Source organism: Felis catus, chromosome B4 (assembly GCF_018350175.1).
Source record: "Felis catus isolate Fca126 chromosome B4, F.catus_Fca126_mat1.0, whole genome shotgun sequence".
Lineage (NCBI taxonomy): Eukaryota > Metazoa > Chordata > Mammalia > Carnivora > Felidae > Felis > Felis catus.
In genome coordinates this window covers 77,663,398-77,681,520 of record NC_058374.1, presented here as the reverse complement: position 1 = coordinate 77,681,520, position 18,123 = coordinate 77,663,398, and the positions used below count along the sequence as shown (strand labels likewise).

Below are 18,123 nucleotides of genomic sequence, written 5' to 3'. Positions count from 1 at the left end.
GTTTCATGTGGCATTTATTTTTATTTCCCTCAAATTTGCTTTCAGAATTCATCCATGTAGACCAAGTTCATTAATTTTAGCTGCTGTGTGGTGTTCCATCTCATGAATGCACTCCAATTTGTTATTCTGTTTGTTACTGATAAACATTTATGTTGTTTTCAATGTTTCATTATTACAAACACTGCCTTGTAGGGGAACAGGCTTCCTTGTTCTTATGTATGAGAGTTTCTCTTAAGCAGTGTTTTCAGAGTGGTTTTTTTTTTTAACCATAACTCATAGTAAGAATACAATTTATGAGGCGCCTGGGTGACTTAGTCCGTTAAGCATCAAACTTCGACTCACGTCGTGATCTCACAACTCATGAGTTCAAGCCTGCATCAGGCTCTGCGCTGACAGTGCGCACATGCTGTCTCAAAAATAAATGAACAATTTAAAAAAATGCATTTTATATCAAGACTCATTTAATATACAAAATAAAAGTTTAGTGAAATAATACTTAGGCTATCTGCACTCTATTTACTATTCTATTCCATTTTTGTAAAATGCTGGACACGACTAACTAAAACGATTTCGTGACCCACTAATGGACTGAAAAACACTGTTCCAAGGCAGTAGACTTTCTGGATCGGAGGATATATGCATTTTCAACTTGAGTAAATATTGCCCTGTTGCTCTCCAAAGTGGTTGTATCAGTTTTACAGGATATGCAAGTCCTAGTTTCTCACCAACACTTAAAATGGTCAGACTTTTAGATTATTGCTAATCCAGTAGATGTGCGATGAAACTCTTTGTCAGTTTACTTTGCATTTTCCTGGACACTGGAGAGGTAGAATAGATTTTTATATGTACCATTGTTTGAATGTCTTCTGGTAATTGTCTATTCATACCTTATGTCTATCTTCCCACTGGGTTGTTTATCTTCTTTTTTATTGTTACTGGTTTATAGGAAGCCTTTACAGATGCTAAATACCAATCTTTTTCTGATATGCATGTACATTGCAGATACCTTCTCCCTATCTCCCCATCCGTTACTTGTATTTTGACCTTGTTTAAAATACTTTTAGAGGGGCTGCCAGCTGGCTCAGTTGGTAGAGCATGTCACTCTTCATCTCAGGATCATGAGCTGAAGCCCCACATTGGGTGTGGAACCTACAAAAAAAATTGTGTGTATATATATATATATATATATATATATATATATATATATATATACATACACATATATACACATATATACATATATATGTTTGTATATGAGTTTTTAGTATTTGTTACAGATTTGTTACAGTCAGCTTTATCAAAACCGGCTATTATAACTTCTGCTTTTTCATAATTTGGCTTTTTAAATTCTATCTTAGGATCATAAAGATATTTATATTTTTTCAGATGATTTTGAAGGTTTTATTTCATTTTTGTTTTACCATTTCAGGTCTTTAATTCACCTGGAGTTTATTTTTGCCTGTTCTTTTTCTGTCTTCTGAAGCTTGCGGGGCTCACCGTTTGACTCCAGCACATTTCTCATTCCAGTCACTGTTTTCTGGCACTCTAGGTGTCTTACCCCCTCCTCCAAGTCTTCCTCTTAGCAAGAACAGAATGAGGATATAAATGACCTCCAGGCTTAGAAAAGTATCGGTTTGAAGGCCTGTAAGGAAGAAGCAAGCGGCAAAAATGAGGTCAAGAGGGTCATCGGGAGGAAACTCCGCAAAAGATGACGTGCAAGGATGGTTCCTCCTTCAGACAAGGAACCTGAGGATCCTGGAAGAAGAAGTGTGTCTACAGGGAGAAAGAAGGGTGTCTCAGAGGGCTGGCCCTGAAGGAGAAGCTTCTGACAGCCTCCTCACGTCCTACTCTTGAAGCCCTTCCGCATCTACCGTATCTACTTTTTAATTTTACCTCTTGTTTCTACTTGCAAGTCCTGTGAGCTTCTTCCATCTTGCACTAGAAAACTGTGAAACTAAGGCATGTAAGAGACACACAGAAGTTTTTGGTGGATCTGAGATTAAAACATAGGTCTCTTGGCCATCAAATGGGAAGGGTTCGGGTGGAGTCCAGTGGAAACCAGTTTGTGAGAGAAGACTTGTAAAAGAGGAGGTTAGCATTCCGGAGGAGCAGCAGTCCAAAATTATAACAGGTAGCCTTTGATTTCCAGTGTAATCACTGCAGTCATAATCATCATCAAAAAGCCTTTATGAGTGCCTGTTCGTAATGAGCAATTAAGGTAGACACTGAGCTACATTTAGAATATGCTTTTCCTGAACATGGTCTAAGAATTCATACTCTATGAAAATGAATATAAACAGATAAGCAAAGGACCTATCCATCTGACAATTAAAAGTAGGCCAATCTAGCTACTGGGGGTAGTAAAGAACATCAAACATGCCAGAAGTAGTGCAATTTAAGGATAAGGGCATCACTGGATGAAAAACAGTGCCAAGTAGGGATGGGTTATGGGGGTTCCAAGGTCAGGGAAACTGTCACCAATCAATTAGGGAGGGCGGGTCTCTTGCTTTCTGACTTCTCTCACTCCCTTCCACCCTTCACACACACGTACCCCACCCCAAGCTTTTCTCTTTCAGGTGACATAACCCTTGCTAAGGATTGAGATCAGAGGAATTTTTCCTTTGTGTTAGTCCTTGGCTTTGGATAAGGGACCTTTACCCAGCAGCAGCAGGAACCACCCTCAGGAGCCACTTTGTGCCGCCTGGCACGTCCACGGCAATTAGAGCAAAAGGACAGAGGTAAGAAAATCCCTAGAAGGAAATTCTCCCCACCCAGCTTTAGTTGGGTCACCCAGGATCTCTGTCCCATCAGTCTTGGTATTCACTGTGCTGCATGGCTCGTTATCCCACCAGCACCATTTAGTGAGCTTCCGCTGGGTTCGGTTTCTATTGGGCAAAGGAAGTCCCTGCCTCAAGTGTAGGTACCTGTGCACACTCAACAAGATTCATAAATATCTTACTTAGAAGAATCAATAGTAGAAAGACTTTACGGATTTTGCAGTTAAAATTTTTTTTAACGTTTATTTATTATTGAGAGACAGAGAGACATAGAGCATGAGCAGGGGAGGGGCAGAGAGGGGGAAGACAAGAATCCGAAGCAGGCTTCAGGCTTCAAGCTGTCAGCACAGAGCCCTATGCGGGGCATGACCTGAGCCGAAGTCGGACGCTTAACCGACTGAACCACCCAGGTGCCCCAGGATTTTGCAGTTTAGTATCACTGTCCTAAAAGTCATCGATTTAATGTAGAAAAATAATTAACATGATCACATACACATGCAAATATATGTTAATAAGTGTACATGTATTGCTCCAGGGGGAAGTTATTGGCTCTGTCTCAGGATGTTTGCACTTGCTGGTCCTTCTGCCTGGAAGTTCTTTCCCAGGTGCTAATCATGTGGTTTGCTTTCTCACTCTGGTCAGATTTCTGCTTCAAAGTCACCCAGTGACGTCTTCTCTAACCATCCTTTGTCAAATAATCCTTACCTCTCACCTCTGGCTCTTGCTGCTCCTTACCTTACCTTTCAAATTTATTTTTTAATGTTTATTCATTTTTGAGACCGAGAAAGACAGGGCATGAACGGGGGAGGGTCAGAGAGAGGGGGAGACACAGAATCCAAAGCAGGCTCCAGGCTCTGAGCTGTCAGCACAGAGCCCGACGCGGGGTTGAACTCACGGACCGTGAGATCATGACCTGAGCCGAAGTCAGACGCTTAACCGACTGAGCCACCCAGGCGCCCCTCAAATTTATTTTTTAATAGAATTTATTACTTTCTCACTTATATTTATTGACTTGTTTATTATTGGTCTCCCCCACAGAATGTAAGTTCTCTGAGAGCAGGACATTTGTATATCATGATCATTACAATATTCCAGTGCCTTGAACAGCACTTGCACATAGTAGATCCTTGGTGCTATATTTATTAAATAAATGAAATGAAATGGAACAAACATTCCTCTGCTGTTCTATGAAGCTAAACAGAAGGAACCATGAAGTCTTTCTAAACTAATCCTATTCAGCTTTAGAAACTTGGTCATTCTGAATCTCTGACCCCTGGAGAAGACTCCCTACCAATCTCTTTTTCAGTTCAGATGACTCCAGTAGGGCTGACCACACCCCCTAGCTCTAATGGTCAGCTTGTGTCCCAGGCACCCCTGGGCACTGTTTTCAGCTTGGGACTTGGTTCGTGACCCAAGCTAGGTTATCAGACAGAGCCCTCCCCAACACTTTTGCTGGAACAATAGGGAAAGAGATACTCCAAGCTGTGAGGATCACATTGGCCCAGAGCAGACGGTGGCCATTGTTCCCCCATGCAAGGAGCACTTGCTTGAGAATAAAATCATTCTAGGATGGATACAGAGGAGAGAGAGAGAGAGAGAGAGAGAGAGAGAGAGAGAGAGAGAGGAGAGAGTTAGATAAAGGCAGGTGCACAGTAGCTTGGCAATATTATCTGAGTCCTCAGATCCAGCCCTGCTTCAAGCTAGATGTGCCATTGGATTTCCCACTTAGGTGAATGATTCAGTTCCCTTTGAGCACACCAGTCTGAATGGGTTTCTGGGTGTCACTGACCATCAAAAAACAAAATGAAAACCACACCTCGTGCCCATTTAGCTGTATAATTTGTGCCCCATCAATTTTCACTTTTTTACTGAATGACACGTGCAGGTTTTTTTCTAAAACTTTTGAACATTTTTATAGTTTACAAAATAATCTCGTGTGTATATAAAATTTAATTTTAATACAGTTGTGTGAGGCGGGGTATATATGTTGTTCTTTTAATTGGTTAAAACTGAAGCTCAAGAAATCAAGCAATTCATTCAGCATCACACAGTGAACAGCAGAGCGAGAACTCTAATGTGGGTCTTCTGGTGCTAAATCCAAGGCCTGGTCTATAGTTTTCCATCTGCTTTCTTAAGTATTTGTAGAATTTCTTCATGAATTTATTTATTTTTTGTCTCTCTTAACAGAGGAGAAGCTCACTTAATAGGACCTTGCTGTTTGCCTTGAGTCCCTCTTTTAATTCCTAGGGCAGCTTTCTGGAATGAGTGAGGTTCAGGAGTAGGGGGTTGGCTCTCACTGATCATAAGGTTAGAGTTGGTCAGATCTGCTTTCTGTCATCAAGGAACTTGTAATCAGCTGACTGAAATAATGCATATGTATTAAAGTGGTGCTTTTCCACCTTTTTTTGACTATGGTAAGAAGCCACACACACATCATTAAAGTTTTACAAAGCAATACCTACCTTAGTACTTATAACATTCTTTGATATTTCCTATTTCATTAAAAAAATTTTTTTAATGTTTACTTATTCTTGAGGTGGGGGGCGGGGGGGACAGACAGAGAGGGAGACACAGAATCCGAAGCAGGCTCCAGGCTCTGAGCTGTCAGCACAGAGCCTGATGCGGGGCTTGAACTCACAAACCGTAAGATCGTGAGCTGAGCCAAAGTCAGACACTCAACCGACTGAGCCACCTAGGTGCCCCAACCTATTTCATTTTTTAAAAATTCGGATTGTGACCCACTAAATTGACTTCATCATTCAGTAAGATGGATTGAGACTCAGTTTGAAAAACACTTTTACAGGTCACATATATGTAAAGTCAAATCCAAGCTAAAGTTCAAGATCACAAATGTTTATTGAGTGCTAAAGGATGTGCTAAGTATATTACTAGGTGCAGTGAACAATAAAAAAATAATGTATGTACAGCTATCTTTATGAAGCTCATACTCTACTGGCAAAAATTAGAGAATAAGCTCAAATAATTAAAAGGAAAAATTTGAGCCCAAAAAAAAAAAAAGCCCTCACAAAGATTCTGGAGCAGCAGAAGTCATATCCCGTGAGAATCAGGAAAGGCTTTAAGGGAGCAGGTGGTATTTGAGTTGAGCCTTGAAAAATGGATACTAGAGGAACACGTGGGTGACTCAGTTGGTTGAATGTTCAACTCTTGATGTTGACTCAGGTCACGATCTCACGGTTTGTGGGATCGAGCCCTGCATCAGGCTCTGTGTTGGCAGCTTGGAGCCTCCTTGGATTCTTTCTTTCCCTCTCCCTCTCTCTGCCCCTCCCCTTCTCGTGCTCTCCCTCCCCCAAATAAACAAACTTAAAAACAAATTTTGATAGAAAGCATTAAAAAAATGGAGACTAGAACTGTGAGTGGAGGTAACAAAAGGAGCCAAAAGCGTAGGGTCAGGCAAACCCAGGGTGTGTTGGGGAAAGAAAATAGGAAATTCAACTGGAAGGAAGGGTTCGCGTGGTGGAGAGGTGGAAGATGAGGTGGAAGGAGGGCTGGGACCATGGTGTGGGGGATCTTGAATGCCAGATGAAAAGTCTGTTCTGTATTTAATGTGATAATCTGTGTAAAATATCCTCCACGTGGCATGAAGTGGCACTCAGTTGATGTGATCTCCTCTTTCCTTTTTTACTCTGTAGGCTATAGGAAGTTTCCAAGTGGGGAAGAGAAATAGATTGATCAGGAGGAAATTGAGGCTGTGGAGGTCAGAGCTATGGGGGCCTAAGCAGGAAGGTAGCAGTTGAAACAGAAGGGGACAACTGACCTTGCACAGGTAGGCTACATAATTACCATTATTTTATGTAAGGGAAGATGAGGAATCCATGATAACCTTCAGTTTTCAAGTCCTAGAAACTGGGAATATAAGGAAATTGTAAGAACAACCTGGTTTGAAGAGAAAGGAGGATAGTTGGGGATATAGTAATGCTGACTTTCTAGCTGGACATGCGAGGAGAAAGTCCAAGAGGCAGGTGTAGCTCAGGGAAAGAGGGTACAGAGAGTAATGGCCTTTGGGAATCATTGTCAAGAAGGTGAAATGGTGCCATGGCTGTGAAGGGATGCTATCACAGCCTGGGACTCCTCCCCAAGGACACACCGGTGAACATGATAAAGTTCTGGCTCTCAAGGAGAAATACAAACCACAAAAGCAATTCAGTGTCATGGGAAAGGGAAGAATACAGTATAGTATATCATAGGAGTACATAGAAAACATGCCTTACTCAGATACTTGGGCTCGTGGAAGGCTTTTGGAGGAAGAAGCATTTAAAGTGAGACCTCAGTGGTGAGTAGGAATAGGCCCAGCTGAAAGATGTGTAGAGCAAGAATGTTCCAGCAGGAGCACAGCATGTGAAAAGGTGGAGAGGCAAGAAAGAACATTGGTGCATTTGGGGAACAAACGATAGAGAGAATATCCTTCAGAGGTTAGTATCATGCCCACTTACCATACCATATCAACACAAAGATTTAAGAGCGTACCCATGGTTTCCCAGCTGGCTAGACCTCAAATCCAGGTCCGTGTTACTCTTAAGAGGTTGCTCTTTCCATTATTCCAAGCTGTCCCGTAGTGTCTCTAATGCTGGATGGGTCCCGGTATTGTTACACTGAAGTTGTAGGGATTGTGTAGAATTAGAGGACCAAGGGTTGAACCTAAGGAATGCCAACATTTAAGGAGCAGGAAGAAGAAGAAAAGTAGCAGTTGAAGAAAGTAGAGGAAGCGCAATCCAAATAGAACTGCCCAGAGAGCAGAGTATGATGGAATCCAAAGACAGAGTTGGAAGGAGGAGGAGTGGTATGACATTTCGAATGCGGCAAGAGCTCAAGAGTCTGTGGGTTCTGACCATAGATGGCCAATGATGATGTTATTTAGCTAACAAGAAAGTAATTACCGGGGTAGATCACAAAGGGTGGAAAAATAAAGGAGTGTTCAGGAAGCAGAGTAAGTGCTGGTCACTTTTTCAGAGACCTTGATTTTGGGTTTTACAAGAAGAGGAAGTAAGGAGGGAAGCCAACTCCGTGTTGGAAGCACTAGGTTTATTAGGAAGTGCTCTTGAGATCACCAGGAAGGTAAGGGAAGCAAATCTGCACCGAAGGAGAAGTCGGGCTGGGAGGCAGGACGAAAGCTCAGCTGACCTTCAGAGCTGTTCCTGGTTGGGGTGAGAGGGATGAATCTTTACCCTCCTACATAAATCAGTCAATCCATGTGGGCTGCCTAAGAAAGAGGCATGACGTGACAGCTGAGGGCCATCTGCCAGCAGTGTGCCCACTTCAACAGCTGGGGTCATAAGTCCTTTATTCTCAAGGGGTATCCTGCCTGTGCATTCCAACATTTATCACAGCAATAGCTTTACAAGGCTAGCAGATTCGAAGAGGGAATGTTTTTAGGGTAGTAAGACTCAACTTTGGAAATAGATACATTAATATAAACATATCCTAATTATTATTCTGTATTGCCTTGTCAGGCAGTATGTCAGCCATAACATATTAAAAAGTGGGCTAATCCGTTTATGAAACACCTCCCATATAGCTGGCCTTTGTTAGCAGGTGTACAAAGATAAGATAATCACCCGTATTGAGAAGCTAACAAGTTAGTGGGAGAAGGGATGCGCCAAAACAATAACCCTGTAAGAGGCTGTGCTTATCTTATTTGTGTTTATATCTGTACCACCCCATCTATGCCTGGCACACGGTAGATTCTCAGTAGGTATATACAGAATGAGCCAGTGCTAGAGTAGAGCAAAAAGTGCTTGGGTCAAAGACAGAATAGAGGGCTAATGCAGCCTGGAGGAGGCAGGGAATGCATCACGGAGGGGGATATTTTAAGGGAAGCTTAAATGATAATAATGAGTTTTCCAGGTAAGGAAGGGGAGGGGTGGGAGGAGTTAATTCCTAGCAGCTGTTTCAGGGAAAACAAAAGCATGAAAAAGAATACTTGGAGGGTGGGTCAAAGGTAAAGCATGGAAGGAAAAGTCTCCTATTTCGATAAAGGGCACGCGCGACACAAACACATATTAACATCTACCCAGCAACGAGTTGGCTACTGTGGTAATGTGGGATATTCAGGGAATTTACAAGAGATCGTTTTTTGAGCTGGAGTTGAATGAAAGGGAATTGTTTTAGGTGTACACAACAGAGGCAGAATGGTATGGTAGTTGAGCGCTGGTTCTTCAAGAACAGATCTGTGTTCAAAGCCTAGCTCATGTTTGTGACATGTTATATGTGGTGTCTGATACGGATACATACTAAGAATGCAATTAATGTCCGTGAGAATCGCGGACCTGGAAGGCACGAGTGGAGTGTATATACCAGGGGAAACTGTTGAGTAAACGAAACAGGAGCTATGGTAGAGTCTCATTGTAAAATCCATTCCTGTTTTTGGAACTCCTAAACCAAAATAGGGCTTCTTCCTCCAACATTTTAGTTCAGGGATGATTTCGTGTGTACGTATTTTCCTGGGAAGGGGGACAAATCGGTGCCCCACTCAATCTAAGGCAGCTCTGCATTGGGGAACTTGTCTGAGGTAGCACAAGGACAAGGAGCAGGGCACATTGTAATGATACGACTTTTAGTATTTGTGCGTGCCCTGGAACAAAGAGATCTTCATCTGGGATCCGGGAAAGAGATTTGTAGATCTTCTGACCCTGCAGTTGTTCTGAATAGGAAGCAGAGCCACCTGCTAGAAGCCTACTTTGACCAATATGAATCCATTACTCTTTTCTTTCTTTTCCATTCTAAGACATTTCTTTCTGTCGCACTTATTTGCATATGTTTTTGTGGTATTAAGCAGATTTTCTTTAAAACTATGAGAAAAGTTTCTGAAGGCAGCAACTTCTTCCTCCCAGTATCCCACTTCACTCTTCTTACTTGCCCCGCCCCCATGTCTCCTTTCCACCTCTGCCTCCAGCTGGCCTACTAAACTATTTGCCAGAGGCATGATTTCCTCATTCTTTCAATTCTCCTTCTCCCAGATTGAGAAATTCTGGGCTTGCTCTGGATTTTTTTACAGTCTCAGGTTTTCGTTTTTGTTTTTTCTTTTTCTTTTCCAGCAGATGCCCCAGTCCTGGGTTCGCATGTCTTTGTTGTCAGCCTGTGGATCACTGATTGACCAGCCTGAGCCAGCGGGTCCCTCAGATCCCAAGGGACAGACTGGGTGGTGCTTTTACCCACACCGTGAGACTCCTCATGATTGCATCAGTGCTGCACGTACCTATGGAAAATACTAGTGGACTGTCAGGCTTGGGGTTAATTGGTTTCAGCTAACACCTTATGGGAGCAGAGTCCTTGTGCACATGCTGCCGTGGTACAAGTGCCCTAACTAGCTTCACAGCAAGGGGAGTGGCATCCTGAAGGAAAGCAATTCCTTTGACTCCACCCCTTTCATCCACTGCCGCTCACAGATTGGCCTCCAGCTCCTGCCCGGTGGATCAAAGACGAAATCTTAGAATACGCGTTTTCAAACTCAATTAATTGTTCATTAATATCCGGGAGTGGCAGATATACGATGCTTCCCTTTTCATGGCAGGTCAAAGATGAAATTTGATTATGCTTTGAAGGGTGTGGTTTGCCTCTTGAAATTCCCGGCAGTGTCTTTACCAACGTGGTGTTGCCCAGAGCCGCCCAAGTGCCCTTATCTAACCAAGGGAGGCGCACTTGTCTGCATATATACAGGCAGGAGCCGACACTCGGAAAAGTCAAATCCAGCCTGCACAATGAAGAAGCAACCTAAGAAGGATGAAGCTCCACACTGTGAGCTCAGTAAGTAGCCAGCAACCATGCGGAAGCCCAAAGAGGTTGCTTAGCTGAGCAGACCCGTTAGGGGGACATGAATGGCTCCAGCCATATTACTTCTAGTTGCAGCAGAAGTTCCCACAGGAAAGGTTCTGGTCTGGAAGGACTTCATCAAGCCTTTCTGAAAACTACCCAGAGGTGTTGGAGAGAGATTCTCAGAACTAATTTGTTGCATTTTCTTTTTCTCTCTAGGGGAAGTTCTGTATGGAAACCAGCCTGTACCAGAGTAACTGAGGATACTCAGCCCAGTTTTTTTGTCCCTGAGATTTTTACTTTGTACTTGATTTGGAGTTTTCTTTTTGCAGTTCATCCTCCTTCCTCCTCTCTTGGACTCTTTTTACTATCTAATAAAATTTTCTCCTAGCAGTTTTTTTACGTGGAGAAAGAAGTTGGAGGGGTTTATGCTTCTTTTCCTCTCTAAGCCTACAATTTGGTTAGATAAGCCTGGTTATCTTCAACGTAAGCTGTAGGGGGGTGTCTAAGAATGTTTCTGGAAGCTCTAAAGGGCATTGTAGAAAATGAGGGTGGCTCGTCAGACAATTTTTCTTCCCTCTAAAGCACCACTAGTCTGGCTATCATCTTCAGGGAAAGGCTGGCGTTGTGAGGTTGGGGCTGGGGCGGGATCGCTTTTAGGTAGGCAGAGATAAAGCTTGGGGGAAGAAGCGAACCAGCCGGGTAGGATGGAGGAAAACAATTCATTACAGAGGTTTGGGAGTGGGGCATCTGATGCGGTGGAACTGGCTGTACTAGCTGATGTCTCGCGATTCCTCCCGGGTGTGGGTTGCTTTCGGTGAAGCAGCAGATACTATGGTGTGGCTCTGGGGACGAGAGCATATGGTCCTGCCAGGTTGGCTAAACTTTATGGAGTGGAGCTGTACCTCGCTGAACAAAGTCTCCAGAAAAAAAAGGGGCTTGACTGCCAGTATCTAATGTGAGGCAGCGGCTAACTGAGGTAGGAAATTGATCTGACCCGGGACTGGGCGCAGGACCGCCGGAGCCCCGACATCCACGCTCAGTTGAGCACGACTCGCGCCCGCAATGGCTCGGCGAGAAACAGCTCCAGCCCAGGCCGTCGTGGCCCCGCCTCCAGCCTGACCCTGGGGTGGGCGGACCCTCGGGACGCCCTCAGCTGGCCACGCGCGCCGGCAGCTACCGGGAATACGAGGAGTCCAGCCAATAGGAATGTGCAACTGCGGTCCTATCGGCCAATCGCGGGGCGTGTAGGGGGTTGGCCGGCTTGGCGCTAGCTCCCGGGATATGGAGCGGCCAGCGCGAGGGCATCCTGTCTGGTGGCTGCGGAACCGGTAAGGCCACCGGCGGGCGAGGTCAGGGGTCACGCGGCCGCACCAGTTTCCCCAGGCCGGCCGGGAGGGCGCGGGGGTGGGCCAGGGAGCAGGCGCCGGGGCCAGTATGGGGCACGCGGGGCGCCATGCGGGACGGCGAGGGGCGGTGCGGGCAGGGAGGGTCTGAGGCGCGGGGGGCCAGACAGAGCCGCCTTATTCGAAGGAAGACAGAGAGGGGGGCGGGGGTGGGGGCAGGGAGCGAACGCCTGAGGTTGTGGGGGCCTCGTCCCTTCCCCGCCGCGGCCTAGGCGAAATGGCCGAACCCCCGGCTGGACCTGCAGCCGCGCCGGAACCCGTGATCCAGAGTGCGCTGACCCGCTTCACGCCGCGGAGGAGGCGACGGGCACAGGGCAAGGTCCCCGCAGCCGCCTTCTTATCTGCGGAGCCCTGGGGCCGCGCCCGTTCCCTGGGCCTCCCGCCGCTCCTCTTCAACAATAAAGATCACTTTAGTGCAGCCGACATCCATGGAGCGCCTTCGAGTGAAGGGCCTGGGCAGGCCGCTGAGTACTCGCGTGTAGATTGGTTTTAGGGCTCTTTGTGCCGCTTCCTGGCTCCAGGTACTTTTATAGGGGGCACACGGTATGGAAGTGGGGTGGATGCTCTCCGACTGTTCGGTTTCTTGTATCCCTGCTTTTAAAGCTGCGATATTCCGTCTTTGGATTCCTTTCCACTCCCCGCCTCCCCCGCGCCCCAGTTCCCCGACTCATGTACCAGACGATTTCAAAGAGCATCATCAGGGAAGAAGTTGAGGAACCTGGACTTGAGTTTTCCTGTGTGTAAAATGAGCATATTTTCATATTGTCTGTTGCTTTCAGAAGAGTGCTGCGAAGTTAAGGGAACGCGGCATATCTTTAAAGTGGAAGGCAAAAGCAGAAATTCTGTGGAAGCAGAAGCAAGGGCAAATGGGCTTCCAGAAACTTTTGCTGGCCATTATTTTAGTGAATATCGGTGAAACCGGGGGATACTGTTGACCGTGACTCCTGTGAATGGAAGGCCCACCAGTTTGCACCACTTCTTGGCTGTGTAAACCTTTGAGCAAGTTGCTTAGCCTCCTGGTTCATTTGTCTCCAGGAACTTAAAATGAGAATTGATAATATAAATCTTACAGGGTTGTTAGTGAGTATAAAATAAGTTGATACAGATGAAGTGCTTAGTTCTTGGCGTGTAGGAATTTTTATTACTTACACGTGCCTTCTTTCCGCTAAAGATTCCCGTCTAAAGAATTCTGATCTTATAACTTACCCTTTGCTCAGAATCGTGTGAGCCTATTGTGAATGAATCCTTAGGCCCTTGTTTTCCATCCCTGGTGTTAACGTTGACCTGAAGGTATAGTATAATCCCGGGTGATTAGAGGCTTCCTACTGGGTGTTTACTGTATCATTAAATAAGGTTGGAAACTATCACTATACTAGGTATGGCTGTGATAGCTGTGTTGAGTAAACGAAGCCTCAGAACTTTTTGGGCTGTTTAGTTTTTCATTGGAAAATACTTCATTGACAGTCTTGGCCCAGGCACGGTTTATATTGGATCCACTACCAAAAAGGCCATTATTGCAGTATGCTTGGTTTCTCATGTTTCCGGGATGGCTGTGGGACTTCGGAGGGGAATTTCTGGGCAGCCTGGCAACACTTCTTGTTAATGAATGGGGAAGCTTGGTATGAATCTAATCTTACTTTACTGTTAGGAAATCCGCAGTGGTTCCTTGGATTACTCTACAGAGCAACTACTAAGCAGTTTTAGTTCAGTTTTGACTCAGTGACGTCAAGGTTAGAGGTTAGAGAACAGTATCCATAAAGTAGCATCTTTTGGGTGGGTGCTGTGGAGTGAAAGGCGTCTTTATTCCTTGTCTCCTCCCCATGTACATAAATACAGTCTGCTGACGGATTTATACCCTTTCCATGAGCTTAAAAGTCTCTTTTTTTTTTAATTTCTTTTTAATGTTTATTTGTTTATTTTGAGAGGGGAGAGGGACAGAGAGCGAGAGAGGGAGACAGAATCCCAAGCAGGCTCTACTCCAGAGCCCGATGCAGGGCCCGAATTCACGAACTGTGAGATCGTGACCTGAGCTGAAATTGAGAGTCAGACACTTGATTTTAGGGCCACCCAGGTGCCCCTAAAAGTCTCTCCTAAGTTCTCACGGTGTTATCTGGAAGGCACTAACGGAAGACTGTTTTGTCTTCCAATTCTCCCCTTCCACGAAAGCTGCTATTTACGCACATAGCATAATCACAAAATGAGAAACTCCGAATTTGTGAAAAAGAGTATGCTGTCCCGATTTGGCTGAAGTACGGATGGTATACGTTCAGTTATTTAGCTTTGGAATGAGACAATTTAGTACTTCTGTAGGGTTGAAAGTTGGATGTGGGTTTGGTGAGGGTAGAGGACGGTGTCTTCTCGAAACCTCTTTACTTGTGCTTGAGTAAGGAGGAAAGGGAGTGGCATCTTCAAAGAGTTGAGTGTTTAAGGCAGAAAAGGAAGCCTTTTGCTCTAATGTTGTTGTCATCCTTACCATCTGAGTCTCTGTGGTCTGAATAAAATATTTTGGAAAAGAAGGCAGGGAGCATTTGAATGTGCAGAATATAAGGCTTTGGAAAAGCTAGACCCCTTTTGTCTCATCAGATGCTATTCATTCTTTTGATAATTTAACAAACAGATATTTAACAATTGACATTTTGGGGCCCCTGGAGACACAAAGAAAGACCCTTCAGACATCATCAGGGACATCATGGATAACATACAACATTGTTTGTATTATAAACTATAATAAAATGGGAATGGAATATAAAATAGTTGGCCAGGAATGATAGAAGATATACTTATCATCTAGTTCCTCTTCCACTTTTAATTTTAAGGCTGAAGTCACTTATATTTTTTAATGTGAAGACCAAAGTTTCCAGTAAAACCTTGAATTGGGAAGTTGGGGTTCTTAGTCTTGTCTTTATGCTTATTGCTGGTAGGTGATCTTGTTTGGGTTATTTTTGTTTCGGTCCCATTAATCGCTAGTAATCAAGTGACTGCTAAAACCCCTAGGTAATGAAAGGAGAAGGCTGCAAGTTAATTATTAAAATTTTAAACAAGTTCCAAAGAGCAGAAGGAGGCAGGTGTGCAGCTGGAGAATCTTGTAGTAAGTGTTATTTGTCTGTACATATAATTTTTCTTTACTTTAAGAAAAGATGTGTTGAGGAAAATATGTACTCAAATTGTTAAGGCCAGGCTACGTCCGAGGGGCCAGAATGTGTCATTGGAATGAATGAATTGAATGTAGTCTAGTAATAATCATTCTTTACATTTGCCAGAGGAAAATGACTCATGCAAGTGTGAGGGCAAAACATTTTTTCTGAGGCATGAGTGGGTATAGGCTTATTTAATACTGACCTTCTTATTTCAATATAAAGGGGTGTTTGAAATTGTTCACAGAGCGTAGAGTTGCAGGATAGATGCGTCAGGCTGGGAGGCCAGGTTGGTTCCCCCAAAGGGAAATGCACTGCTGTTTACCTCTGGTTAGGAAGAAATCAGAGGAAGCTCTCTGTGTGAGAATTGGGAGGAACAAAGACCCAGCTACAGTCTCTAGAGGTAAGACTTCAGGGACCCTGACTTGTGAGCGTAGAGGTTTGAAAGCTGGTTAACCCTCAGCAATGAGCAGAGAAAGTGTTCTGTCTAGTAGGTATCCGGTCCTTCTAATTCTGAAGTCTCTGGTTGATGAGTGATATATTTTTTGAAAGATCAGTACTTCTGGACAGCCTGGCCACATTTCTCCCAGCTGTTATCATCTTTGACACCCAGGCAGCCACTTTCATTATCTTTCTCCCCATTTCTTACTCCCTCTCTCCTTGCTGCTTAACATTTTTTTTCTTCTTCTTTTTTTTTTTTTATCATTCAGTGTTCTCAATGTCATGTTTTTCTTTCAACTGTAAAACAGATTCTCAGAAGTCCAGCTCAAGTGAGAAACAGCAAACTTGATGTTGAGTTGAAATTGTGGTTCTCTGGGAGACTAAGCAAGATTATCCCAATTTTGAGATTATTACTACAGTATACAAAGTCAGTAGAATGAAAAACAGTCCACACTGGTATCTTAATGGCCATCGTGCCAGAGTGAGAAAGAGACACACACATACAGAAGCCCTGATGCGTATTAAGCACATTGTACAATAGGAGTACTGTTTGTACTTTGTGAATTGGGTGTGTTTCTGTGGCTTTGGCTGAAGACATTGTAATATGAAGACATTCTCTACTTAGGTAGTGAGGATTAGAGTTTTCAGGCCTTTTCTTAAACTAACACCACAGGGACTTTTCACTTTTCCTTCACAGAAGTAGGTGTAATCAGTCTCAACCTGTCTTTTCTTCATTTTATCATTTTCTATCAAATTCATTTCCATAACAGAAAAATAGGAGGCACTTACATCTAAATTTAAAAAATTCTAAACTTTGTATCCTCAAGAATAATTTAGAAATTCACAAGGCTTTTTAAAAATTAATTATCAGGGTGCCTGGGTGGCTCAGTCGGTTGGGCGTCCGACTTCGGCTCAGGTCATGATCTCGCGGTCCGTGAGTTCGAGCCCCGCGTCAGGCTCTGTGCTGACAGCTCGGAGCCTGGAGCCTGTTTCGGATTCTGTGTCTCCCTCTCTCTCTGACCTTCCCCCATTCATGCTCTGTCTCTCTCTGTCTCAAAAATGAATAAACGTTAAAAAAAATTAATTATCATAGTTGACATATAATGTTACATTAGAGTCAGGTGTACAACATAGTGATTTGACAATTCTGTACGTTATGGGACACTTCCCATGGTACATGGAGTTCCCATTTGCCACCGTGAAATGTTATTACGGTATTGTTGACTATATTCCCTATGCTTTCCTTTTCATTTCCATGACTTATTTATTTTAAAATTGGAAGTTTGTACTTCTTTTTTTTTTTTGAGAGAGAGAGAGAGAGAGAGAGAGAGGGCGCAAGTGAGCGAGGGGCAGAGAGAGAGGGAGGGAGAGAATTGGGGCTCACCCTAAGCAGGGCTCAAGCTCACCAGTGCAGGACTTGAACTCAGAAACCTTGAGATCATGACCTGAGATGAAGTCAGATGCTTAATGGACTGACTCACCCAGCCACCTGGAAGTTTGTACCTCTTAATCCCCGTTACCTATTTTGCCCATCTTCCCTCCCACCTCCACTCAGGTAACCATCCGTTTGGTCTCTGTATTTAAGAGATTGTTCATTTGTTTGTTTTGCTTTTTAGATTCCACATATAAGTGAAATCATATGGTATTTGTCTTTCCCTCTTTGACATATTTCACTTAGCATAATACCCTCTAGGTGCTATGTTATGCTATGTTATGTTACTCCTTACATGGGCTTTGGTGGGGGTCTTGGGGCAGCACCTGTGGTCTAAATCAGGGTGGGAGGAGTGCCTAGGTTGCTCAGTCAGTTGAGCATCGACTTCAGCTCAGGTCATGATCTCACGGTTTGTGGGTTCGAGCCCCACGTCACGCTCTGTGCTGACAGCTCAGAGCCTGGAGCCTGCTTCGGATTCTGTGTCTCCCTCTCTCTCTGCCCCTCCCCTTCTCATGCTCTGTCTCTCTCTCTCTCTCTCCGAAATAAACATTTTTAAAAAATTAAAAAAATAAAAATAAAAAAATAAAAAATAAATCAGGGTGAGGATGTTCAGTCCTTCCATGCTTTGCAAAAGCGATTCCTGACTAACTTGTGAATTTTGCCAGTCAACTTTAAACATTCCTGTTCACATTTATTTAGCCAGTTGCTTCCATATAAACGCTTTTGGTTCCCTCTATGAGAGTTTGTTGCCTTCTTAATGCTGTCTTTGATTTTATTTATATAGGGGAGGGGAGGTAAAAAGGGATGAATTAGAGGAATGTTCAACAACATTACTCTCTAAACTTTACAATTAATTTTAGGGAGACTTTTGCGATATTGAACACTACTCTGAAATCGGTGAAATAGTTTGTATGTATGTATTTATTTATGTTTATTTTTGAGAGAGAGAGAGAGCAAGTGAGGAGTGGGAGCAGGGGAGGTCCAGAAAGAGAGGGAGACACAGAATCCGAAGCAGGCTCCAGGCTCTGGGCTGTCAGCGTAGAGCTCAAACCCACAAACCGTGAAATCATGACCTGAGCTGAAGTCAGATGCTTAACTGACTGAGCCACCCAGGTGCCCAGGTTTATTTATTTATTTTGAGAGAGGGAGTTTGTGCACCAGCAGGG

At 44.0% G+C, this 18,123-nt stretch overlaps 1 protein-coding gene across 9 annotated transcripts in view; it reads left to right on the top strand.

Annotated features, from left to right (window-relative positions):
- The window catches only part of SLC11A2 (solute carrier family 11 member 2), a 51,563-nt gene that overhangs the window by 7,561 nt on the left and 25,879 nt on the right, over positions 1 to 18,123 (top strand). The window contains exons 1-4 of one of the 9 annotated variants that reach the window (XM_023257054.2): positions 1,430 to 1,872; positions 2,577 to 2,738; positions 6,428 to 6,561; positions 9,830 to 10,538. In XM_023257054.2, the coding sequence (XP_023112822.1) occupies positions 10,313 to 10,538 (226 nt within the window). In that variant the 5' untranslated portion in view covers positions 1,430 to 1,872; positions 2,577 to 2,738; positions 6,428 to 6,561; positions 9,830 to 10,312. Of the gene's footprint in view, positions 1 to 1,429; positions 2,739 to 6,427; positions 6,562 to 9,829; positions 10,539 to 11,716; positions 11,876 to 12,331; positions 12,472 to 18,123 lie in introns of those variants that run through there. The other 8 variants (XM_023257052.2, XM_045061797.1, XM_045061798.1 and 5 more) reach the window with 8 other exon arrangements.